The 26,562-nt window shown below is 45.8% G+C and overlaps 1 protein-coding gene across 2 annotated transcripts in view; it reads left to right on the forward strand.

The window, feature by feature from the left end:
• The window catches only part of TULP4 (TUB like protein 4), a 206,916-nt gene that overhangs the window by 157,886 nt on the left and 22,468 nt on the right, over nucleotides 1–26,562 (forward strand). For both annotated transcript variants that reach the window (XM_072966122.1, XM_072966123.1), the window contains 5 exons: nucleotides 4,135–4,315; nucleotides 6,798–6,932; nucleotides 12,746–12,912; nucleotides 22,537–22,761; nucleotides 24,055–24,289. In XM_072966122.1, coding sequence (XP_072822223.1) covers nucleotides 4,135–4,315; nucleotides 6,798–6,932; nucleotides 12,746–12,912; nucleotides 22,537–22,761; nucleotides 24,055–24,289 — 943 coding nt within the window. The remainder of the gene's footprint in view (nucleotides 1–4,134; nucleotides 4,316–6,797; nucleotides 6,933–12,745; nucleotides 12,913–22,536; nucleotides 22,762–24,054; nucleotides 24,290–26,562) is intronic.

A 26,562-nucleotide genomic window follows, 5' to 3' on the forward strand; every position in this document is an offset into this window, starting at 1 on the left:
GATACTGTGGGCTGGGTTCCAGACCCCTGCCATAAAGCGAACACACAAAGTTTTTGGTTTCCCACTGCATATAAAAGTTATGTTTATACGATTCCCTAGTCTATTAAGTGTGCTATATATAGCATTATGTCTAAAAGAACTATATACATACCTTAATTTGAAAATATGTTATTGCTGAAAAAGGCTAAACATCATCTGATCCTTTAGCAAGTTGTAATCTTTTTGCTGGTGCAAATAAATGGAGAAAAGTCAACTCCTTTTATAACTAGTTCCAATGCTACTAGTTAAATAAACTCTACCACAAAAAACGTGAACATTTATAGAAGCATGTATTTTTATAGTTGGAATTTCCAAATACGGTCTTTATTCAAGAATTTTGATGAGTACCAGTCTCTAAAAATAATGGCCCTGGTGATATATCATCACTGGTTCCAAAATAGAAATATTTTGAAAGATTTGCTATCCTCTTCTACCGCCTTTGATTTGTGGCTTGGTTCATTTTAAATTACTAGTGATAATTACATTTTTAAATAATTAGCTCTAAAGATAGTTTACAAAGGAGTACATTTAAATGAGATTATATGTGGATACCATAATTATTAAAAAATTGCATTGGTATTAAACACTACCCTGCAGTGAGGGGCGGCCACTGAACTGGCACAGCCTAAGGATGGGCATGTTTCTACCAGTTTCTTTGGTTCTTGGTATACACCATATGGAGGGAACATTGTCCCTGCCCCTGTATGAAGCCTGCAGCCCAGCAGAGAAAACAGCAGGAGAAATATGCAACACATTTATATCATTCATAACTAAAAATGTTTTGGAGGCCAATTTTATGGAGAAGATTTGAGCATTAGTTTAGTTTAAAGAAGAAAGGAAAGAAGTTGTTGCTTCATTTGTAAGAAAACTTGGGCGGAGACCAAGGCTGTGGGCAGAAATTTATTTACTAATAGTCACTGAACACCTACTCCTGATAGGGAGCATATGAGAAGCTGGGGGTGCAGACCTGCCCTCAGGAAGCTCATTGTTTAATGGGAAAAACAGACATGTGACAACAAAGCAAAATTCAAAGTGCTGTGGGGGCCGTGGTTTGTGAGACGAACTCTTGTGTGGTGAATCCCAGAAGCCTTGACACGTGACATCTCAGCACCTGTTGTGTACCAGACACTTTGCTGGATGTTGGAGACAAAACACAAGCCACAGGCTTTGCTGGCAGAGGACCTGGCTATGTATGTTGTTGGTCAGGGGGCGTGGGGATGAGATCACGTGTTTCATTTGGGACAGGTTGACTCGGGCCTGTCCTTGGCACATCCACGGGTAGGTGGCAGGTAGGTAGTTGGATGTGTGAGTCTGGAGCTTAGGGGAGAGACCCAGGCAGGGAGCCAGCCCTGAATGGGGTTCTTGAGGTCATGGACATGACTGTGACCTGTGACCTCTTAGAGAGAGAAGATGGCCTAGGGCCAAGCCCAAAAAAGACCCTGGGAGAGAGAAGCCGGCACCATCCATCCAGAGCACAAAAATCAGGGGTAGACACCACAGAGATTGATGCATTTGCCCATATGTGTATTCATTATTAGATTTTTCTGTCTTGTTCTGTTGAAGTCTAAGCTTTATCTCATTGGAAGTGATTAGGAATGAAAAGAACTTGTAATAGAGGAGATGTTTAAAATCTGATTTTATGTTGCATCAGTGTTCCTCACTTATCTGACATACTTGTTCCAAAACAGAGTAACTTCCTCCGTCATTGCTTGACGCTAGACTTAACGCTGCCTTTTTCCTCTCTCTGTGATCTTAATGTGCATTATCTTCCAAGAGACCTGTAGTTGGAATTGATTAATGATAGGGAATTTGGAAGCTGTTCTTTTTTTTTTTTTTTTTTTTTTTTGGTCCTGTTTTGCTTTAGCGTGATGTTGAACACTGAAAGCTCATTAAAACACCAGTCCTTTATTCAGGAGTTAGATGGTATCTGTTCTTCTCCAAAATGGAAAAATGTGAGTGTTACTCAAAAGATGCTTCAGTGCAGAGGCATTTCCTCCCTCCCTCCACAGACACTACCATTGCCATGTGTCATCTAATATGACAGGCCCTGGGGAGGTCGTAGGGAGCAGAGCAGACATGGTCCACGTCCTCGGAAGCTAGCAGTCTAGCACAGGAGTCAGACAAATCAGCTAATCACGTAGTTAAGATATGAGTGATGACTGTGCCAATGGACTGTGGGGTAACGTGGGAACCCATTATGGGAGGGGTCAGGGAACTTGTTTGGAATTGATACATATTAATCCTGAGTACTTGAGAAGAGTAATTGTTTGCTGTTGCCTGCTAATGAGCTGTGTTTATTAGAAACAAAGTCGTAAGTGATGAAATAACCCCTTCACCTGCACAAAGGCACGTGGCTACTCTTTAAAACGTGCTTGAACAAATGAGAATGTGGTCAGGGAAGAAGAGAAGCCAGCTTCCCGGGATGTCGCCTGGCACAGGGGTTCCCACACATCTTTACTTTGAAGTTACAAGAAGACACATTCCGTATTTGTCTTCACTCAGAACTGCTTAGTCAGCACGTGCGGTGCCTGCCTCTCCCAGAGCTTCCGCAGGTCTGACCCACTGCTCCGGTGACCCCTCCCTTTGCCTTTGTCACATGAAGTCTTTATAGCTATGCCAGTGAATACTTAACTTTCTCTGTTGGCAACCAAAAAATTCAGTTTTTTCTAAAATGATTTTTACTGTGTTCCTAGTTAGCTTTGTCTCTTTTTCGTTTAAGCAGCATTTAATAGTGATTCATCACTGGCCCTGGGGGAAAACTGTTTTAACTTTTTTTTTTTTCTTTTGGTTTTTCAGTCATTAAAATGTAGATCATGCTTAAAGGAATATTTGATGGACAATTGGTTTATGTAAAAGAGCTCTGTAAATTCCATGAGCTTATTACTACTTAAATGAAATGTATCTTCCCTTGCAAGTAACCAGCCTGGCCTCATCATCAGGATTTATGTCCTCAGATTGACTTTTGATTGTCAGTGACTTTAATTCACTCATGTAACAGCAGATGCTTACTGAGTGACCGCTGTACCCAAGCTCTGTTTGATGCTGCGGGTACCCCTGTGGACAGTCTTTACCCTCAAGGAGCTTAATGTCAACGTCTTAAAAGCAAAAAGAGGTATGGACCTAAAAAATCTTAAGTAACTTTCCTTTTGTGACAGTCCTGATCTTTCTAGTTAGAAAGCCCTGGCTTGACCACTTAGTGACTCTGTCAACTTACTTGACCTCTGTCAAGTTGTTTCTGAATCTATAAAATGGAAATAATTTGCTTGGTTCTCACAGTGAGTTGCAGACGGATAGCCCAGTCTCATTAGACACAGAAGATACAAAGATTTTAGTGCCAACAGACACAGAAGCTGTAGAGCACCCAGAGCAGAGGGTAATGTGGTGTGCCAGCCGTGTGCCTGCCGACCTCCCACCCATGCTGAGGCTGGACCTCCAGGAGCCGCCCCCAGCACGCGGGGTGGCGGGCCATCTAAGCTCCATGCCAGCAGTGCTGCTGCTGATCTCCCAGGGTGACTTTGACCATTAACAAGGTAGACTTGTTAGAATAGTGCTTGGCGCAAAGTCAGCACTCAGTGAATGTATTAATACTGCTAATTCATTAGAACACTCTTAATTAAATATGTCAACACCATTATTATTCTCAGTAAAATAAAACATGAGACAAACATGCTTACATAAACCTAAAGTTCTTCCAAATTTAAGAAAATGTTAATAATGGACCTCTGCTGCTGCTTCTTTGTCAAGAAAAATAAGTAAATATTATCCTCCTCATAACCCTCCTCCTCCAACCCAAAAACAAAACAAAAGCAACCCACAAAAAATGACTTTGCTGGCATTTGAAAACATTCACACAACATAATGAATATATTTATTATAGTATTGGTCACATTTCAGTAATAGAGGATGAAAATTCTTGCAGTAATAGCAGCTAAGTTTCTGTTACTTAATGTTTTGTGTATTTCCTCTATTGCTTAACTGGTCTCTTTTTTTAGTTCTAAATATATTTTGTCCTGGTAAACAAGTTGGAAGATGATGTTTGCCAGAAACTGCAGTCCTTTCTCCCCATCCATCACGGGTGCTGGTCCTTGGTTGCAGGTGCTGTTTGGCACGGCCGATGGACAGGTGATCGTCATGGACTGTCACGGCAGGATGCTGGCCCACCTCCTCCTGCATGAGTCGGAGGGCATCCTCAGCATGTCCTGGAACTACCCCGCCTTCCTGGTGGAGGACAGCAGCGAGAGCGACACCGACTCCGACGACTACTCCCCGCCCCAAGGTAGCTCGCTGGCTCCAAGGGATGAAAGAACACAGAAGGAGAATGACCCACCTGCAGGAGGGAGGGAGGAGGGCCGCCACGTGCACAGCACACTAACTTCCCAGGAAGCGTTCTCAATGAAAGACAAGGCGGGGCCAGCCTGATCTTGGTTCTTGACTTGACTGTCTTCTCTCTGCCATCCCTTCTCGCAGGGTCCCTGGTCAGGTTGATGAAGCTCCAGCGGCCTAGGTTTTCCTAGACGTACAAGGAGACTTGTGACCGTTTCCACATCCCTAGGGTGTTGTGGGGCTTAGCTGCTCAGTGAGAGTCAAGAGAGCGGGAGCTGAGACGTGCTGTGCTGTTACTGTACCTTCATGTGTGATGCTCCAAGTCCCTGCTGGTAGTAAAGCCTGTAGCTTTAGCTGTGTGAGAAAAGGATTAGTTCTGCCTGTGTTGAAGGCCAGTCCGTGGGGCTGATATCCGTGTCCCCATCTTTTTTATTTCAGGCGGAAGGTCTTCCATTTCTCAGTTCAGAAGAACCTCCCTCCCTCACCTCCCGCCCCCAAGCCTCACAGTGATGTCCGATTAGAGTGGGTGACATCTGAGTTTGTTAACATTTGGGCCATAATGAAAGATTGTTTCAGATCCCTGGGGATAGTTTCAGACTCCAGCCTCCCTCACCCCTTGCTGTGTGCCTTACTCCCCAAAGCAGAAGCCTTTGGTGTCAATGCTGGCCATCACCAACGTCAGCCTTCAGCACTGGCCAGCCTAGGGCTTTGGCTCTTCCCCAGGATCCCTATCCCCTGCTCCAGCCTCTTTCTTTAGAAGGAAGAGATGTTATGAATAATGGAAGGGAATGTCTCCCTGATAAGATGTCACACTACTCAGGACTTCTGTCCTCAGCCTGGGCAACTGTGCTCACGCCGCTTGCTGAGTGCCCTCAATGGGCAAAGGGCACGTGCCGGACAGTTTCTCCCCTTCCCTGTGACTGTCGGTGCGTTTGTCCTGTGAAAGGCTGGTCCAGGGGAAGTATTTAATTTTCTCCCCCACGACTGGCTGCTGGCATTGGTACTCGGAGTGCTTTTGTTTTGTCTTCTCCCTCCTGTCCCAGGTGTGATAAAATGTGCTTCCCTGAGACAGGTACGTATTCATATTCATTCACTCATTTAGGGAGAAGGCAATGTTCATACGTGAAAAAAAATTTAGACGGTGGTAGTATTTCAGGGTTGATGGGTCTTGGAAGGGAGAGTGTTCTCAGCTCCTAAGTTCATTTCCTAGTAGGGCCCCGGCCTTGAGGGGAGTGTCGGTCCTTTTCCTGCCTCAGTGATAGAGTCAGTGTCTTTCCAACATTGGATTCAGCAGACTTTTAAAACAGAGCTTTACTAGACTGAATGCATATTTACTTACCCCCACTTACTAGGGAAAGAAACAAGATCCAGAGACGCAAGTTTATAAAGCAAGTCCAGAGTAAGTCTAAGAGTAGAATTCAGTTCCTGCTGCCACTCTAACCAGGTACGCTTTTCAGAAGCAATGGGGCCATTTGGAAGGTGGCTGGGATTTGCCTTTCAGATAGAGCAGGGTGTCCTTGGTGGCCCAGGGAGCTGGAGCGCAGAGGTGGGTACCTGCAGCATCTTAAGGTGGAGCGAAGGGGAGTGATTACTGGGAATCCTCTTCAGGCGGGGCTGAGCAGGGGTGAGGGGTGGATGTCAGGCTGACCCACACCTACGGCTGCCAGAGACGAGCTCAGCATGGAGGGAAGCCCACGGGGCCTCCTGAAAGGGCCCTGATTCACCCTGGCCGTGGAGGACTGACTCTTACTTTCTGAAGCAACACGTGGAAGAAGGCAGAGCCTGACCCCTCGTGGCTCCTTCCTTAACACTCATGAGTCTCCTCGCCCGCACACAGCAGGGCTTCCTTCCTGGGGCTGTGCTCTGTGCAAGCAGCTGAAGTCCTTCTGAGCCACATCCAACCTCGGCCTTCTCTCCAGATTTGGGGTCTCTTACGGTAAAAGCAGAGCTCCTGGTGGCCACTATGGCTGCTTATTTCCTATAATCTTCAGTGAAATGCATTCAATGTTGAAAAGTAACTTTTCTCTGTATGTTGGACGAAGATTAAGAAAACCTTTTCATCTCTCTTCCCACCATCTTTATACAGTATGTAATATTAAAATGATTTATGTTTACACGTGTGACACGTGACCACACAGGTTAATCAGCTTTTCACACATACGCTCAGCACTGCCCAACTGGGCCCAGGGAGACCCACTCGGTGGCTCAGGGCTGGTTGTCCCCGCTGCCTCTCATTGCAGAGTTCTTGGGAAGCACCCTGATGCTTTGGTGTAGATCCTGAGTGCTGCGTGGCGTTGCCCTACTTGGTAACATCCCAGTCCGGAGTCTACATCAGTAGGCAGTCTTTAGGCCCTCTGCGGGATCGCAGCGTGCGGGCCTGGATCTGGGTCACGTGCTCACTGCCTCTTTTTCACTCAGCCCTTCTGTCCCCGCAGACGGCCCAGCAGCGTACCCCATCCCAGTGCAGAACATCAAGCCGCTGCTCACCGTCAGCTTCACCTCGGGAGACATCAGCTTGATGAACAGCTACGACGACCTGTCTCCCACTGTCATCCGATCCGGGCTGAAAGGTACAGAGGGCTGCGCCTGGCCCTGGCCATTGAGCGGCCCCGCGCTTTGCCTTGCGAGCTGAATGTCGTCCACCTGATCCTGTTGATTCTGTCCCCTGCGGTGACCTCTTCTGGGCTTACTGTGGTCTGTTCATAATGGTCTTGCCTTTTACTCCTCTGCTTATGTGACAAGTCAATACCTGTCTGGTCTCATCTTGAGGAGGGATTCATGGCAGCCATCCTCATCTTCACCTGCCCTTTCCCCACCATGGCAGGAGCCATCTCTCGGGTGTTCCGGGACTCGCCTCCAGCCGGCGCTGTCTGACAGTGATGGACGGCACTGCCGGGCCTGCAGAGCAGACGACACACAAGACAGATGACTCAGAAGCCCCTGTAATTTTAAGGCTTCTTAAGGAGCTGATCGTTGTGCAGTAAAGTTACCTTGGCAGGCTTGTGGGGGTTCCAGAACTGTCAGATGGGGACACGAAGGCAAAGGTCAACAGTCGGGGCTGATGCCTTTCTGAGAGGTGTGATGAAATGCCGTCTTACGAGGAAATTGGTGTCCATTGGCATTGCGGGTGTTCTGAATTTTGAGTTCAGGAATACTGCAGGTGTTGGGATGCTGGTGAGTTATTTGGAAAAACAGTGCTGTCTCTTCAGGGTTGAATGGTGCAGTGTAGAAATCCCAGGCTGCCTCTGGTCCTCAGCATTACAGGGAGTGGGAAGTGGAGGCCAAACTGGAACCTGCGGTTCAACTTGCTGTGGTCATTCAAAACTGGCTGTCGGACCAGAGAGTCATAGCCACGTGCTTCTTGTCTGAATTATTGAGGAATCCCAGGGATATAGAGAACCAAGCGCATATACTTAACTGTTGATAGGCTGGGATGCATCGCACCTGCCTACACACCCCACTGAGCACTTGTTAATGCTATTTCAAAACTGTAGAATACTTTCAGAAGCAAATTAAACTCCCTCTCTTGGGTGTCCCATGTTGCTGTGTCATAACTAAAACTGCAAGGAATCATGTAGCCTGTAAACTCCTGAAGGACATGTAGAAGTCTTTCTTTATATCATATATGGGCCCGTTAGGAGCTGAGTACTTTTTTTATGATGATGATGATCTTAAATTCCTTCAAGTTTTCTGTAACTTCTTTTCTGAGTATTCTGTCTTTTGTGGAGTTAAAACAAAAAGATGGTCATCATAAATTCCCCCATATATTTAGTACTCCAAGCTCTGCTTTTGTTCTTCTAAAATTCTATTCTTAAACCTCGTAACTAAGTTGGTTAATTTCATCAGAACCTGCATCTGGTTCTGCAGTCCTGAACTTTGCCCTCCGCTGAGTATCTGGCTGGAACTGAAAATGCCACAATTACCACCCAGTTCCTTTGTATTCTTTATAGGGTGAATTCTTCTAATTTTTCACCATCTTGCCTACATATGGAAACTTTGTTTTTTATTCCTTGGGTATGTTGTTTTGTTCTCTGTCTGTCAGACTAATTTTTCTATTGAACAGCACTTTTAATACATCCCTACAAATGAGCAGCAAAGGATGAGGAGCATGAGGATGAGGTGACGTGGGGAGGCGACCCACAGTAGCCCCCCCCAAATGGGAAAGTTCTTGACTTGAGATTTATGCTAAAATACAGGCAAAGTTAGCATTCTTGTTTAATTACCTGACTGTAAGTCTAAATCTAATGTAAAATCTGTTCAGTCACCTACACTTCCATGGACGAGGTGCTCTTGCGCTAAGTCTTCCTAGTTTTAGAAAGTTGGGTGAAACTTCAGTAAATTGGTGTCATCCCGTAGGTGCTGCATGTAGGCAATTTCTCTTTTCTGTCTTCGTTTCAGAATATTTTAAGGACTCAGTCTTACACGTGGCGTGAACAGCAGTAGTTTCTTGAAAATTTTTGTCTACTACTTTATGGGATATGTCAGTAAATACTGGGGAGAGGTCGCCAGGTGCTGTCAGAGATGACTCGTGGCAGCTGCTTCCGTCCACAGTAACCTGTCCTGTCTCAGGCTGATCGGTTGCTTGACTCATGAGGTACAGACAGTCCCTGACTTTCTGTGGTTCGACTTGGTACAAAAGCAACGTATGTTTGGTAGAAACTGTGCTTTGAATTTTTTATCTGGCTCTTGTCCAGCTTAGCAGTGCGTGGTCTGATCCTCTCCCATGATGCCGGGCAGTGGCGGCGAGTGCAGTCCCGGTCAGCCCGGCAGTCCTGAGGGCCAGCAGCCCACGCACTTCTAGCCGCTCTGCACCAGATGCTCTGTTTTTCACTTTCAGTGCAGTAGTCGGTCAATCACGTGAGATACTCGGCGCTTTATTGTAAGATAGGCTTTGTGTTAGACGGAGGCCAAGGTTGGTGCTCTGAGCACATCTAAGGTAGGCTTGGGTAACCTAGGGTGTCCCGTAGGTAGGGTGTATTCAGTGCCTTCTCAGTTTACCATGGGTTTATCCAAACGTAACCCTATTGTAAGTTGAGGAGGATCTGTAGACCGAAAAGGTCTGGTATTTCTTATTTACTGAAATACTTTTTATTTCAAAGAAATATCATCAGAAAACTTTTCCAGTGAAGAAAGGTAACTCATGGTATTCTCCAGCTTTCACCAACACTGTACTTTACGTCATGTGCAGAAGAGCTTAGAATGCCAGATTCCTCGTGGTCCCCGCCGTCAGCCCTCTCCCCCACCACCTGTCTGACTTCATCGCAGATTCACGGAGGTCGGGGGGATTCTGCTTTGCAGATGTTTGCTGAGAAGGTTCTGCCTTGAAGAAAACTCTGCTGAGTGTCCCAGCCTTCAGGGACTTCTGTTTATAATTAGAAATTGGTTCACCTTATTTGGACCATATTGTGACTTTTCTCCGTCTTAAGGATGTAATGGAAACAGACGGTCTCCGTCTGTTCATGACAGGCCCCGGACTTGGGGACCTGCGGATTAGACTGATGAAGGGCTGACGGGCGAGAGAAACACACAGAAGTGTGACGATGTGCACTGTGTTTCCCTGTGGAAGCACGCGGAGATGAGTAACTCAGTGCCGCACAGCAAGCTCTTGTCAACATAAAAGAACCAAATTTTCTCACTGCTGACTAGGTACCAAATTTTGACCCTCCAGGCTTTTACCAGAAAAGATCCATAAAACTGTTTAGTGAAAATAGGATAGTATTATTCTGCTGTCTTTCTCTGTGTAGAATTCTTAAGAGACCAAAACTTTACACACACGCCCCTCAGAATGATCAAGAAGAATCAGTGGTTTGGGCAGATGAGCCTCTGTTGTGCTTTGGAACTCCCCACACCCTGGGAGACTGTGCTAAGAGCTCCGGGAAAAGTGAGGAGCGGCTGCCTGGGTAAGGCACTAGTCCTTTCCTTCTAGGTGATATTTTGAAATACATTTTTAGAGGCTAAAATAAATGAAATTATTACTGAAACACTGGGCAAAGATATTGGGAATCATTTTCTGGAATAAGATGAGCACAGCTTACCAGAAGTGTTTGGGACAGTAAAGGCTCTGTCCTGGCCACATGCAGACGTTTCTGTCCCTGCTCCTTCCTCATTGTGACACCTAAAAATGCAATAAATACTTGATTCTTGTTTCATTCTGTACTAATGTAGGAGGATTTTAATCTCCATAGGAGCTCAGCACCTGGAGAGCACTGACTCACCCCTGCCCTGGCTGGCACTAGGCTTTTCTTTCTTGGTCCCACTCTGGAGTTCTTCAGGCCAGGGTTTTACAGAGGTAACCTGTTTCCCCAGTGACTGATGTGCATCAGGACTGGTTTATGCCAAATATCAAGGGGCTCACACCTGTTTCTGCATCTTTTTAATGCTCTTGGTTGTATTATTACCAGAGCAAGAAAGAAATGACATCATTCTTATGAAACTTTCTGTTTTTGCAAAAGAATGACTTACCTTTGTAGATTCCAGCTGTCTCAGTATAACATTATAACTATAGCGAAGAAACCCCTGAGCATTTATTTGCCTGTAAATATTTGGGCTCATTGTTACTCAGATAGCGCCATCTAGTAGAAGGGGTCGTGAGCACAAGGGGTCCCTGGATTCATTTTTGGGCAACCTCTGAATGGCTTCTGTGTCTGGGTCCACCCTGCAGGGGCAACAACCCACTTTTCTGTTGGGAAAAACCACCATGACACAGAAACTCTTTAGAATAAATACATAACAGAAAGGTTGGTGCAGGAGCTCACTCGCCTGCGCTGAGCAAAGCAGGTCAGCCGAGGGCTGTGGGAACTGAGTGCTGTTGTCCTCACGTCCACGATACTGCAGTGAGGTTTCTGTCCTAAACAAGGTAGATTCCCTCTCTTTGCTGTCCTCACCCATCAGTGTTAGTTGCTCCTCCTTTCAACTTCCTTGTTTTTCTAAGGCTGCCGTCCAGAGATGGCCATTTCGGGTTCATTATCACCACCAGGCTTTTCGCTGAAGCATCGAGCCATTTGCACGTCCAGAGCACATTCTGGTCCATGCACAGATCCTCCAGCGGCCCCACCTCATCTGTCTTTAGATCTTATTCATCATGATATTTACTTGATTCTTTTAAGTTATTTTTCATTTTCGGATTTGTACTTAACCTTATTTACTTCTTTCTATAAGAAAAAGAAAAAAAACCCTGTATTTACTAATGCTTTTACTATCTCAGATTGTAGAGTTGTTCTTCTTTTCTGTTTATCTGTAACTGCTTCCTCTCAGCCCTCTGCTACTTCTATCTCGAGATTTCTATCTACAACTGACTTGACAAGCAATCTCTCAGTTCCCTGGGTCTGGAAAGCTGTCTTGTCCCAGGGACCACTGTCCAATCTTAAAGGGAAGTTAAGGAGCTTCAGTGATCTCAGAATGTGCTGGTGTTGACATCAGAATTGGTACCGCACATGAGTAAGAGAGATGCTGTTATTACATGTGACCTGGGAGAGCTCAGGAACTGGCAAATTCCAGACCCAGCTCTGAAGCCCTTCCCCGTCCAGGTGGTGCACCTTTAAATTCCAGCCTCTCTGCAGGACAGGCCACGGACTTCGGGATTTCAGTGATCTTTGGATAAGCCAGATACGGTTTTAGGGTCCTGAGGGAAAAAAACTATGCTATAAATCTTACTGTACCAATAGCTGATTTTACCAGCAAGAATAAATTGCTCACATTGGAATTAGACAAACCATCTAATAGCCATTTCTTATAGATACTGAATGGCTTCTAGGTGAGCATCACATCTTCACTGTGAAAATTTCTCTGACAACATCACCACCCACAGAAGCTTTATCTTCTTTTCTGAGCCTCCAAAACATCCAAAAGTTGAGTGAAAGTCACGGCCTTCATCTGCAAACATGTCCTTTATCTGAGCGTTATCTGCCCGTTGGTGCACAGAAATCAAATGAATATAAATTTAGGCTCTGCTCTTGATTTGCATTTTCCTTTCAGCTTCTGTGAGCTCCCTGAGTCATCTCTGAGCGGGGCCCCGCGGTGGGAAGAGCACGTCAGGTTGTGCAGCATCGGGCTGTGCGATCCCCCTTGCACTCCCGGGTTCTTCCCATCTCCTGACGGAAGTGCTGGTTGGGAGGTGGGCATTTGACACCCAGCTTCATCGTACGTGGCTTCCTCCTGGTTTAGTTATGTTTCAGGGGAATGCAGTCCCCATCCACGTAGTAAGACATCTGTGTTTAAGAAGAGTCAGTGTTGCCTTCAGGGAAATCGTAGCTGTCGTCTTCATGAGAGAAAGGGGACGAGCCACTGGTGTGTTTGCTCAGTGGTTCTGTTGTTTAAACTGCTCAAATGGAAGTTCAGGAAGGGTCCCCTCCTTGTACTCAACGTTTCTTCTCTGTGATTTCAGAGGTGGTGGCCCAGTGGTGCACGCAGGGAGACCTCCTGGCAGTCGCTGGTATGGAACGGCAGACCCAGCTCGGTGACCTTCCCAATGGCCCTCTTCTGAAGAGTGCCATGGTCAAGTTCTACAATGTTCGGGGGGAGCACATCTTTACCCTGGACACGCTTGTGCAGGTAAGGACGAGTGTCAGACACACTGACACCGCAGCGCTAGCACGCCCCCGGCCTCCGCCGAATATGCCTGGGTTGTTTCTACTCATTATGTTGATCTATCACAGAATTTAATCTTTTGTTGACCTAAATTAAATTATGGGGTATGAACCAAAAGAAACAAAGGGAAAATAAGTTTTCACCTTTCAACCAAAGTACTGTATTCCATTCCCCAAATGAGTGGATGGCGAGTAAGCGGAGTGAGCTGGTGTTTATCGTCAGTCTCAGGTAGAAATCAGAAACTTGCAGAAGCGAATGCTGATCTTCATTTCCTCACCCTGATGTTGTTTGTTACGCCAGTAATGTGCCTTTACCTTTAAACTAAATTATTGTTAAACAGTAAGTAAAAAAGCTTCAAAGTCTTTAAGAAAGTGTGGGCCCCTTGCTACTTGCTTTTATTTCCCAAAAATATTTAGACCGTTTCTGGTCTGGACCAGTTATCATGGAGGCAAAATCCCTTCTGGTGGAGGTGCAGCAGAGACAGGTCTGAGAGTGAGTTGAGGGCTGATGGGGGTGAAAATAAACTAGGGGCTTATGTCCTAACCTTACCCAGCTCATCAGAGAGACAGGTACACCAGATTTGGGGAAATTTGTAATTAGATGCAGACAATAATTATTTAAATATATTTTTATTGTAGCATAATACACATAACATAAAATTTACTATTTTAACCACTTTTAAGCATGTTACATTATTGTGTAACCGATTTCTAGAACTTCTTCATCTTGCAAAACTGAAACTGTAATGTGTACCATCTTGTTTCTATGAATTTGACTGTTTTTCATACCTCATGTAAGTGGCATCACCCAGTGTTTGTCTCTTTGTGTCTGGCTTGTTTCACTTAGCATAATGTCCTCGAGGTTCATCCACATTGTAATGTGTGTCGGAATTTCCCTCCTTCGTAAGGCTGAATAATAAGCCATTATGTATATACGTCTATCTCGTTTATCCATTCATCCATCAGTGGACATTTGGTTTTCCTCCAGCTTTTGGCTGTTATGAATAACGCTGCTATAAACAGGGATATACAAATATCTCTTTGAGCTGCTGCTTTCAGTTCTTTTAGATAAATACCCAGAAGTTGAATTGCTAGGTTATACAGTAATTCTAATTTTTTGATTTTCCACGGTGTTTGAATTTCCACGTGGCTGCACTATTTTACATCCCTGCCAGTGATGCACAGATACCAGCCTCTCTACATCCTCACCAGCACTTGTTATTTTTTGAGTTTTTGATAGGAACCATCCAAGTGGATGTGAGTGGTGTCTCATTGTGGTTTTGATTTGTATTTCCTTGATGATTAGTTATGTTGAGCATCTTTTCAAGTACTTGACCATTTGTATATCTTCCTTGGAAAAATGTCTGTTCAAGACCCTGCCCATTTTTAAATTGAGTTATTAGTTTTTCTGTTGTTGAGTTGTAGGATTTAAATGTATCTTTTAGACAGTGTAATATCTTCCGTGAGCAGATAAGCATATTTGTTTGTCCATTTGTTCAAGCATCCAACAAACATATTTTGAGGGGCTACTGTGCAGCTGGCCCTGAGCTCAGAGCTCTGAGCGCCAGTGTATAGGCATGTGATGCAGAAGCCACTCAAGATAGCAACTGAAATCTTACATCCTGGCCAGAGTGGGCTAGTGTGTTTGAAGTGAGAGTCAGTGTTGCGCACACCTCCTCCACAAGCTTTGGAGGCAGAAGTGGTACAGGCTGCCTCAGATTAGGAATTGGAGAGATTAATGTAGCAGAAAGACAAAAAAATGGAAGGAGTTTAGGGAACTACTAAGGATGTTATAGAAATGGGCAGCCACGGAATCTGAGTGGGTGGAAGCTCTGTGACCTAAGACTGTCAAGTGTAAAGTCATAGTAAAGGATGTTCAGGAAGACGTGATAGCACAGGGTGGGGAGCTGTGGTTGGAAAGGAAAGTCAGATTTGTACTGTAGAAGCAAGGTAGTTGTGAGTGATGAGGTGAACCCAGGGAAGAGCCAAAATAGCGTATGTAGAGTTGAGGCCACGAGCATGAGGCTGAAGTGTGTGGCAGAATTACACAGATGTTGGAGTCCTGGTGGATTTGGGATTGAAGGAAAGATAACCTGTTTACACAGTGATTGTGACCCTGCTCCTGGTGCACTGCCCAGAGCACAGTGGGTGCTCAGTAAGTATTTGTTAAGCAGATGATGGATGGACAGTTGTCAACATGTGCTTTCTCTAGTCCTTTCCTTTGACTATCTGAACCAGTAGGCTGTGTGCCCTCAATCAAATCTCATGCCAGCTTTCTATCCCTAACCTAATGGAAAGACAACTAGGAGAGGATGGGAATTGTCCGCTCTTCCTGAGTTAATCAGTCTTTCATGTCTGTTAGAATGTTGGTGAAGTACAGTGCTGAAGCACACGCCACGTACATGCAGCATTGTCCACCGTTCTGTTGGACTCCGGGCACCCTTCCCGCTGGCCTTCTCTTCCCCTACAGGGATTGTCCTTCCCTGCCATCTCCACTTGGGGAAGTCTGTCCTCTTAATGTCAGGGCAGTCACAGCCTTTTGCAAATCTACCTACAGACTGCGACCCCTCTTCTCTGTGAACCTTCAGAGTGCTTAATGCCTCTTGCGTTTATAACACCTTTCTGTTTACTGGTCTTATTTTCTTAAAGACCATATTTTCTTCATTTTTTTCATCTTCAGTGTGATTAGAATATAGAAGAAGCTCTAGGGCCTTACCCATTGCAAAAGTTCTCATCAGCCATCACATGAAACTAACATAGGTCCTGAATTTAAACTGCTTGAGGTTCAGGGATGAGAGAGGGCTTCGGCTCATCTTCCTTCAGAGAAGGATTTTTGCACAGGGTCTCAGCATTTTAATAAGTTGTTGATTCTTTTTTTTTTCCACTTGCATGTCTTTTTCAACCATTGAAAAATTTGCCTCAATAATATAAAGTTAAATAATGATGCTACTAAAACTCAAGTACGATATTGATTCTGGGTAGCACCAGCTTAACTGTTGTCTGTAATGATTCTAAAATCACATGTTGTCTGTGCTCTTCTATTCAAGTTGTCCAAAGGCAGGGACGTTTTTATAGCAGGAAGGAAGTTAGGCAATTTATTGGGCTGTTTATAAGAAGAACTAAATGTGGTTTAGATTGGATGATTTATTTCCAAGTTAATGAGATTGTGGCATATTGTATACAAAACCGTTGCCCGGCACAAACTTGCGGCAGTCTCCCTTTAAAACGGATTCTCCTGATTTCCTCATAACAGTAGTGCCTGTGGCTGACACTCTTGGAAGGAAATACTATGATTTCTTTTTCTTTCCTTCCTACCTGTTGTTACTTAAAGTCTATGCTTTATCCCACTAGCTGTTATCCGTGATCATCTATAAATACCTGCATATCTGATAACCTGACCACAGATGTGAGTGAGCACCACTGACTGATGTCCACAGACCCTTTGGTTGGCTGGTTGGGTCTTGGGGGTTTGTTTGTTGTGTGTGTTTTCACTTTATGAACTTTTTTTGTGTTAAAGGCAAGTTGGTGGAGTCACCTTATGTTCGATAAGGTTCAGGTGTTGATGTAAGATAGTTGGATAAAAAAACTAAGAGAGGAAGAAGCTAAGTGTGGAAACTGAAAAATCAAGTAAGGGATTGCCTTTATGGGCATAGACTACTATGCTCCGGAAGGAGAATCCTTTAGCAAAACTCTACCTCCTTTTGTTGAGAAGTAACTCTACTTGTTCTCACAAAGTGTGCTTTTATAGTTTGTAGTGTGCTTTTCCTATTGTTTGCTGTAAATAGATGAGAAAGTCCTTTCTGGGCTTGTCTGCTTAGAAAATACAAGAATGGTGTGTTCTTTTTAAATGGAGGTTTGGGTGACTGAATCCTGAGCTAACTTTAATTACTGCAATTTGGGGGCCAAATCACTGTAACTTAATATTCAAAACTGTCCATGGCTCCAACCAGCACAGTTTAATGGTGACCAGTCACCAACTTGGTCTCTTTTAAAAGTGAACTCTTCTGGAAGGTTTTCTTTTTGTGTACGTGCTTATACAAACATGAAACACCCGCTTCTACCAGGGGCTGTGAAACACTTGAAGTACATTTCTTCTATCACAGAGACCCCCGCCTCCTTCTTAGGAGGACAAGCGACTGGGGGGCAGGAGAGCCCTCTGACATTCACGGGGTCCGTCCCGAGCCCGGAGCCCCATCAGCCAGAAACCGTGTGCCTGGACGGCCTCGTTTTCCTGTCCTGGGCCAGTGTAGCCGGCTTGACCCCTTTGTTGTCTGTTGACTCTAATCCTGCTTGAACAGCTTATCTTTAACATGGAAAGGACACCCTGCATTCTCCTCCCCTTCAATTTTTAGAGGACTCTGTGCAACACACTGCTGTATACAGAAATAGTGGTGTGGTGAGGAAGCGTTCAACGCCAGTTAAAAACATGATCAACTCCCTCATCTCAGGCCGCTGCTGAAACTTCCTCCTTGGAAGCCTTCTCCGCTCCCCTCTGTCTGAAACGACCCCCTTGCTCTTTCTCTAGCCCTTTATCCTTCTGTTTGTACTTCGTAGCGATTTCACTATCAGGTAGCCCTGTCACGGAGGCTGAGACTTCTCTCTCCCCATCTCTCCTCAGAACGTCGGCTCCATGAAGGCAGGGAATTTATTTTATTCCGTGTCAGTCCCTAACACCCAGGATGTGTCCGGACCATTATAAACATTTAGCAGATATGTACTGATATTTACTGATGTAGCGAGAGATGCTGACAGCTCAGCAGATGAATGAATGATTGGCTAGATGCGCGATGGGTGTTGTACAGGAGCACAGGGAGGGTTGGGAGGGACTTGGTGTGTCTTCACGTGCCAGGGCGTTGAAGCTGGCTGTGAGCACTCCATGAAGCTGGATGTAGCGGGGGAGGACAAGTGAGCAGACTAACCTGCTCTCCTTTTAGGTGGCTCGGCATCTGGCAGGACAGCCTGACCGCACTGACCCCTCCCTGAGCGCCATGTGAACGGCAGCCTCTCCCCTCAGGACACCTGTCATCACTCCATCACACTCACCAGAGCACCGGATTCCACCACACTGACTGACACTCCATGAAATGCACTCATGTTCTTGACCTTTTGCCTCAGATTTAGGTGGAAAATATGTGAACTTTCCTATACAAATTAAGATTTGAATGTTATCAACTTCACAGTTCTAGCCATTGGTTCTAAAAATAGTCATTTTGTGTGATTTGAGAAGGCGATTAAGTCCACAGATTTACAGCTGAGTTTTTCCCTAGCAGACAGCAGCTGTTCAGACAAAAACATTAATCTGTGGGAGTTGTGCTGGTGTGGACCCTTGTGTGCTCCCAGGTTTGCAGGAAGAGAGCACCTGGCACGTTGCTCTTCTGCTACAGCTAATGCCGGGGGGCGGCAAGTTCCCCGGGCAGGCGGCGCTCGGCCGGGGAGGGCCGTGGGCGGGCTGGCAGTGGGTTCCTGTCCTGCCAGCGCCACAGACCCTAGAGGACCTGGCGGCAGAAATCGCTGATGGTGACGTGGCTAAATCAGGACGCCCCGCACCCCATGTCTGTGAGCACCTCGACTCTTGCTCTTTCTGAAACAGCAGAACATCTGTAGTGAGGTCTTTGTAGGCTGGAGTACAGGAAAATGAGCACCAGCAAGAAATGAGACTTAGGAAGTAAGATGAGATGTAAAAAACTATTTTAAAAAAAAGATAAAAAGGATTTTTGTGTGTGTTAATTTTCCTACTTATTTATTTCCATCTTTCTTAGGGTGTAATTGATATGAACATTTTAATATGAACTTAAGTATTTCAGTGTGGTTACCACCGTGAGGCTAGCTAAGAGCTCAGTGTCGTAATTACCATCTCTTTTCTGTGGTGAGAACATTTAAAATCTTCTCTCTTAGCAAATTTTAAGTATTAGTACAGTATTGTTAACTGTGATCGCCATGCTGTGCATTGGTTCCCAGGTAAGAGGACTTTCTATGGGCTCACAGGACTTAAAGGGATCCTGGGGGCTCATGGCCCTACTGCCTGGCCTCAGACTCAGTGATAATTACAATAATCAATTTTCTGACGTCAGTGATACCTCAGAATTTCAGACAAGAGGATCAGCGCTCACTGGTTGTAAATTCTTCCTTATTTTTCTAATACAGTCTTAAGATTTATTATGGCAAAGGTGCCAGTATTTATTTTGCTACTTTCTTATCTTACATGGAATATATGTTGTGAAAATAAATTAAATGAGAATGATTTCCCCCTTTACTAAAATGAATAATCACTGACTTGGGCAAATAAGTGAATGCTGTACCCCAGGTTACTGTGCTGTAAGTTCCTGGTTTCTTTGTCACCTTGTTCCAGATAACAGTTACTCCTTTGAGACCCCTACAGGCATCACCTCTCCAGGCTAAATAATTTCAGCTCTTTTTTCCAGTTCTAGTTTTTAGTCCCTTCACTCCTCCTTGCTGAGAATTCTGTTTTCCTCCGTTTGCAATGCCCGCCGTGCTGCTGTTTCATGCTCACCCGGCGGTGCTGCTTGGCTGGTTTATCCCAGTGTGCGGTTCTGCGTGACCTGTGGGCTCTTTTCTGCTGTAATGACCATTCCGGTCATTGTCCACTTGCTGTTTACGCAGCTCGTTTCTCCTCTTATCTGTTTGCCTTTTCTACACATACGTTGTTCTGTTTGTTTCTGAGTAAAATAGCCTTGGCCAAGTGGATTAAGGGAGAACCATGGGGAGAATTTGGGTCCATCACTGTATTTGTGATGGACAGAGAGGCAGCAGCACATTGCAGTAAGATGAGCATGAGCTGTGGGATTGGGAGATGGGTGAGAATTGTGCTGTCCTGTGGATCAGCTGTAACTGAGTCAGGTAACTCTCTTAGCCTCAGTTTCCACATATGTTAAATGGGAATAATGATGCCTACATGGCAGAGTTGAGAAGATTAAATGAGATAATATATGTGCCTATTAAGGTACCTTAATGTGCTATTGGAATGTAGTAAGGTTTTTTTTTTTTTTGCTTGTTTTGTTTTTTTAATATATCTTTATTGAAGTATAGTCAGTTTACAATGTTGTGTCAATTTCTGGTGTACAGCACAATACTTCAGTCACATAGAAACATACATACGTTCGTCCTCATATTCTTCACCATAAGATTACTACAAGATACTGAATATAGTTCCCTGTGCTATACAGTATAAACTTGTTTATGTATTTTATATATATTAGTTAGTATCTGCAAATCTTGAACTCCTAATTTATCCCTTCCCACTCCCTTCCAGCCCTGGTAACCATAAGTTTCTTTTCTATGTCTGTGAGTCTGTTTCTGTTTTGTAAATAAGTTCATGTCTTTTTTTTTGATTCCACATATGAGTGATATCATAGGTATTTTTCTTTCTCTTTCTGGCTTACTTCACTTAGAATGACAGTCTCCAGTTTCATCCATGTCGCTGCAAATGGCATTATTTTATTTTTTATGGCTGAATAGTATTCCATTGTACAAAGATACCACAACTTCTTTATCCGGTCATCTGTCAATGGACATTTAGGTTTCTTCCATGTCTTGGCTATTGTAAATAGTGCTGCTATGAACATTGGGGTGCAGGTGTCTTTTTGAATTAAGGTTCCCTCTGGACATATGCCCAGGAGTGGGCTTGTGAAATGTAGTAAGTTTTTAAGACATGATTGTTACTTTTCTTACAATGGGTAGTGATTATACCTGTAAATAAACAGAGGATTTTTATCTAGTTTGAAAGTCTGTAAAGTGGTTTAAGTTCCATTTTACAGAGATATGAGATATCATAATGATCATTTTATAGAAGACCTTCCCAAAACATATAATCAGGTATTATGCAGAGATAATTGCAATGAAAAGCACAACCAGGAGGAGGGAGGGGAAAGGAGGAGGAATATGTATGTTCTTCCCTTGTGACCACTGGCACGTCAGGCAGATGGACTCAGAAGTCATGGAAATTAGAGGAAAAAAGTGTCTGATGTTTTTGCAGCCAGTTCCAACCAGTCAGATTGTACTAATTGGAAACTGTTCTTCATTGCTTGAGCTATAGGTTGTAAACATTATCTTAGGAGACTCGGGCATGGCAGGGTGATGGTACAGCTTTAAGACAGAGCATGATTTTGCTGCTAGTAGAACTTTTGTCCTAAACTGCGCTCACGGGCATTGATACAAAAGAAATATTTTTGTATGCATTTCATGTGTTGTCTGCCTTGTCTTCAGCAGTGATTATGTTTTGCTCTAAGTGAACAGTTTCCTCTATGGTGTCTACATTCTCTGTGGGATCCTCTTTTAAGGTGGCCCATCTTGGAAGTCCTCTGGAAGCCCCCAGACTGAGCTCCTGGCTCCGGGGTCTGCCCCCAGGACGCTGTGGCTGTGGTCCTGCCCAGCGGCTGCCCGCCTCACTGTGATGGAAATGAAAGATGAATCATCTTCATCCTTGCATTTTGTTTTGAAGTTGAAACCAGGATTAGCTGACCCTGGAGGCTATTTTAAGCAAGTGTCTTCATGTGTTCCTTTTATCTTGATGTTTGTCGCTGAAGTGTTGTGAAAGTTCTGTTCCTATCTGTCATTCATATAAGAGGTCTGGTATCCCCACTTCTGATCCTTGAAGCCCCTCAAGACTTCATTAAATTAGAATTCCATCTGTCTGGATCAGAATCAGAGATTTTCTCACTGCTTTTCTGTCACAACCCTTCACCTCTTTCTTTCTTTCTTGGCTGGTCTTTCTTAGGTGGCACCTCTCAACTTTGGATTTTTTTCCCAGTACACCAGTTTCTAACTTGCATATTTGGGTTTCAGCCTGCCTTTTTAAAGCAAATGATGGCCACAAACGCCTAGAGTGGCCACCACAGAAACTGTGTTCCTCTCTCTCCCCCTTTCAGATACCTTTCCACTTTCTTTCTCTGCCTCGTCAGCTCAAGGGTGGTTGAGAATAACAGTGACTGAGGGCCTGTGGGTTATAGCCTGTGATGGGTCCCAGAAGCACTTTGATATCTTTCATCTCCTTTTAATCCCCCCAGCTCTCATTTTACTCATGAGAAAGTAAAAGACTTCCAGGGGTTATATAATATTCCCTGTGTCACAAGCTTGTGAACCCAAATCCAAAGTCAATTTCACTCTGAAATGCTCCTTGTCAGGATGAAAGGGAAGGGCCATCTGGTCTACCTGCTTGCTACCTCTCCAAGCCTTGGAAACTACTGCTGGTTACTTAGGGATCCAGGTAACCAGAGCTTCAGTAAGGAGTATGGGTTACTATACTGCAAGCTGTTTGCACCTCCTGGCAGAAACTTCATTATATGGACCTACGTTGGGTTTTATGGTACCAAATTAAATGAGGTAATACATATAAAAGAACATTTGTAACACTGTTGCCCTGCTTTGGGGTCTGGCCTGGGGATCTAACTATTTTTCAAGGAAAATACTGACTTTTTATAATATAGGACTTGACATTGTCTGTTGTGCTGTTTAAAACCAACATCCTGAAAATCTATTAGACCATTTTATTTTGCTTGACGTGATACGCATGGTCTTTCTTTGCTCACCACAAGAGCAGAAGCTTACGCAGTCTCCCTTCACCTCCTGGCAGCGCCCCATCATCTCCATCTGTTGGGGACACCGGGACTCACGGCTGCTCATGGCATCAGGACCGGCCCTATACGTGGTGCGTGTGGAGCACCGAGTATCCAGCCTGCAGCTGCTGTGCCAGCAGGCCATTGCCAGCGCCCTGCGAGAGGACAAGGACGTCAGCAAGCTGACCCTGCCCCCCCGTCTCTGCTCCTACCTCTCCACTGCCTTCATCCCCACCATTAAGGTAAAGCCTTCCCCTCTTCTGCTCCTTCCTCACCTCGCCTGCTCCCTCCTGAAGGGACTGCCAGGAGGAGCGCAGAGTCAGGGGAGACCGGCGAGAATTGTGCTGTCCTGTGGATCAGCTGTAACTGAGTCAGGTAACTCTCTTAGCCTCAGTTTTCACATATGTTAAATGGGAATAATGATGCCTACATGGCAGAGTTGAGAAGATTAAATGAGATAATATATGTGCCTATTAAGGTACCTTAATGTGCTATTGGAATGTAGTAAGGTTTTTTTTTTTGCTTGTTTTGTTTTTTTAATATATCTTTATTGACGTATAGTCAGTTTACAATGTTGTGTCAATTTCTGGTGTACAGCACAATACTTCAGTCACATAGAAACATACATACGTTCGTTCTCATATTCTTCACCATAAGATTACTACAAGATACTGAGAGTTCCACCCTGGCCTCCCCGCGTGCCGCCTGTCCCTAGCGTTCATGTCCACCAGGGATTCGCCTTGTGTGATGGATGTGAGCTTCCTCACGCAAAGGCAGTATTCTGGGCTTGATTACCAGGTCATCCTGATGATCATTCTGCCCATTCAGTCCTGACTTGCTGGCAGGTGCTGCCATGAGTCCCCCTTGAGAAAGTGGGAAGCATGTTCCTAGAAGTCAAGTAACTCCCTCCATCGTAGGTATGGAAATGGTCAGGATTGAAACCAGTTTCCTCACCACTGTGCTGAGGAGGGGCGGCCCCCACCAGCACTCCTGTCAGCGTCCTTCATACCGATCGTACCCCGGAAACCAGGCTGTTCTGCGTGGTGGTGTGTGGAACACAGCTGCCAACTGCTGTTCAAGGGTGGGCTTCCCCCTTAACAATGGGCCCTCTGCACCTCATCTCCTTTTCTGTATTCTCCTTTTTGTTTTCTATCTTTGCTTCTAAGTATCACATTGGCTTGTTGGTTACTTTTTTCCTCAAACAGCAGAGTTTAGAATCTGTTATGATTTTTTTCAAGCCGGTTTACAGTCTTGCTTCTGCAGTAGTGATTCTCAACCCTGGCTGCATGGTACAGTCACCTGGAGAGTTTGCAGAAAATGCACATGCCCAGGCCCACCCCCAGCAAGTCCAGTTTCATTGTCTAAAGTGGAATCTGGCTTAGGTACTTTTTAAAAGCTCCCAGGAGATTCTGACATGCACCCAGAGCGTGAATCACTGTTTACAGCATGTGGTTAACTCTCCCTGAGCTGCAGCCAGTGCTCTGTCAGAGTACCCAGTGATGCCCACACTCCTTTCCTCCCCCGCCCGCCTCCAGCCCCCAATTCCAGACCCCAACAACATGCGGGACTTTGTCAGCTACCCGTCGGCTGGCAACGAGCGTCTGCACTGCACCATGAAGCGCACGGAAGACGACCCGGAGGTGGGCGGCCCGTGCTACACGCTCTACTTGGAGTACCTGGGCGGGCTCGTGCCCATCCTCAAGGGCCGGCGCATCAGCAAGCTGCGGCCGGAGTTCGTCATCATGGACCCGCGGACCGATGGCAAATCAGGTGGGCCCCTTGCCAGAGGCACTGAAGACCTGTCGGGGGTGGTTGTGGAATAGCCTTCCTGACGACCCGTGCAAAGACAGTGCCTGTTTATGCAATGCAAGCCTGTGTTGGCTGGTGAGGAGCATCCTTGAAGCTGCTCTTTTTCCAAAATCCTATTGATGTTAATGATTCTCTGAATGTACTTCTTGACAAGTTTTTAACAGCATTTCGTATGGCTTTGTGTGGCTGGGACTGTGGGTGGCAGAAACATGGGCCCTCAGCCAAGGGGAAGCCAGCACAGGCCTTCTGGGGGTGATAGATTCCTGTGTCAGGTGCTCACCGAGGGCCTCGGTGTCCTGCGGAGCCCGTCGGAAAGTAGTGGTGAGGGGTTGTCTGCTCCTGAGAGAACGATGGAGCTAACGTTTTCTAACCTTCAGCCTGCTCCTCCACCTCCCAGTAGAGTCTTGCTTCTGCTCCTCAGTAGTCTACCATTAACTGCTTTTTAGCTGACTACCAAGAAAAATTTCTTGCTCATCCTTAGAGATTTTGGCACGAAGAACGACCCCTTCCTTCCAGAAACTCTCCTAGAGCCTCCAGAGAGAAGGAACTGTGTGCTTTTTGTTGGTACCGTGTGTGCTAGCCCAGTGTCACCACCTGGTGACCATTGTGGCCTCCATCCCCAGTCAGCACTACCTGCCCCCCCCCGGACCTTCTGCCACCTCCCCGTGAAGTCTGGCACGCCGCTCGCAGCAGAGTGTGCCTGGTGCTGCTCAGTCAGCTGCTGGGAGTCCCTGGGGCACATGGTAGTTGTCAGGCAGGGCTCTGCCTGACTCCCCGAATCCTGAGGGCCTAGAGGGAGGAAACTGAGGCATCTTTGTGCCCCCAGTGCTGGCAGGTACCTGACTGTGACACAGCATGGGTTGAATTGGACTTGGCATTAGTGCACACTTGTTCTCTCCACCTCCCAGCTCCCGTTCACGCTCCTGCCGACTAGACTGGCCCCTGCCCCTCATTACATCCCTGAAGCTACCGTGTCGTGTGGCACAACTGGGGTTACCACGGCGTCACAGTGCAGGACAGCCTTGGCTGCCTTGCCCACACCGGGTGCTCACGCAGTTGTTCCCTCCGTCTGCTTTTCTTTATTCGTTCGGCTTCTGTGGCAGCATTCCGCTGTCAGTGTTACTATATGCAATTGAAAGCAGTAAAGCTGTGCTTTAAATTATTGGATATTAGTCAGTTTTTTTTTTTTTTTTGTCTTTTGACTCATGTGACGAACTCCTACCAGGAGCAGGGAGAGCGAGCAGAAGAATCGGAGCTGGTGAGAAGGAGGTGGGAAGGAGGGAGGCCAGGAGGCAGAGTGAGAAAAACGGGAGCCGTGGCCGGAAAGCGCGGTTTCAGGGCTGGGAGAGAAGAGAGCCGCCGGCCGCGGGAGGGGAGGCGTGGGGCCGAGCCAGGACCCCGGCCCGTCTTCTCACCGGATGCCGCTGCCTCTAAGGTCCCTCCTGGGTATATAATTTCATAAAGCTGTGCTCAGATTACATCTTGAGGGGAACGTAGGTGAAGAGCTTGCTCTGTTCCCCGGGGCGTGTGAATTTCTCACTGAAGAACAGGGCAGCAGGAGCAGGGAGGGCGCCTGGGGCACTGGGACCGAGCCTCCAGAGGCCACGCTCGCTCGGAGCCTGCCCTGGCGGCCTCAGCACCTGCTTCTCCTCAACGCTCACGTTTATCAACTCGCACCACACCAGGCTGACTCGGTCACTAACAGTTCTGCCAGGAAGGAGATGTTTTATTTTTATAATTAAAAGAATTTAAAAGCTATAAAGCGAAGCGATTCAATAACATGTATTTGGTGCGTACTTTGCACATGGTCCTTGAGTCTCCTGCAGTTATGAAGCAACACCAGGGTGTCTGTGTTTTCAAGGAGTTTATAATCCCTTTTGGCAGTAAGACAACGCTTGAGAAATTCATTTAAAAAGTCAAGATTTAAATATGACCAATTGCCAACTGAATGGTATATGTGAGTGGGTGCAGAGGAAGAAAAGTCCTGACGTGGACAAGCCAGGAATTTCTCATCATGAGAAGCTGACTCACTCTATCAGGCCTGCATGTTGTGGTTTCTCAGGTGTGGCCCGTGGGCCGCCTCCCTGCAAGCCAGCTGGGGTACTTGGTTAGATACGGCCTTTGGGGGCCTGCACCTTGGATTGATTCAGCAGGTCTGGGGCAAGGCCTAGAAGTCTGCAACTTAACAGCTGCCCAGGTGATTGTTACGGTTTGAAGTTTGTGATCCACTGTTG

This window comes from Vicugna pacos, chromosome 8, assembly GCF_048564905.1.
Source record: "Vicugna pacos chromosome 8, VicPac4, whole genome shotgun sequence".
Classification (NCBI taxonomy): domain Eukaryota; kingdom Metazoa; phylum Chordata; class Mammalia; order Artiodactyla; family Camelidae; genus Vicugna; species Vicugna pacos.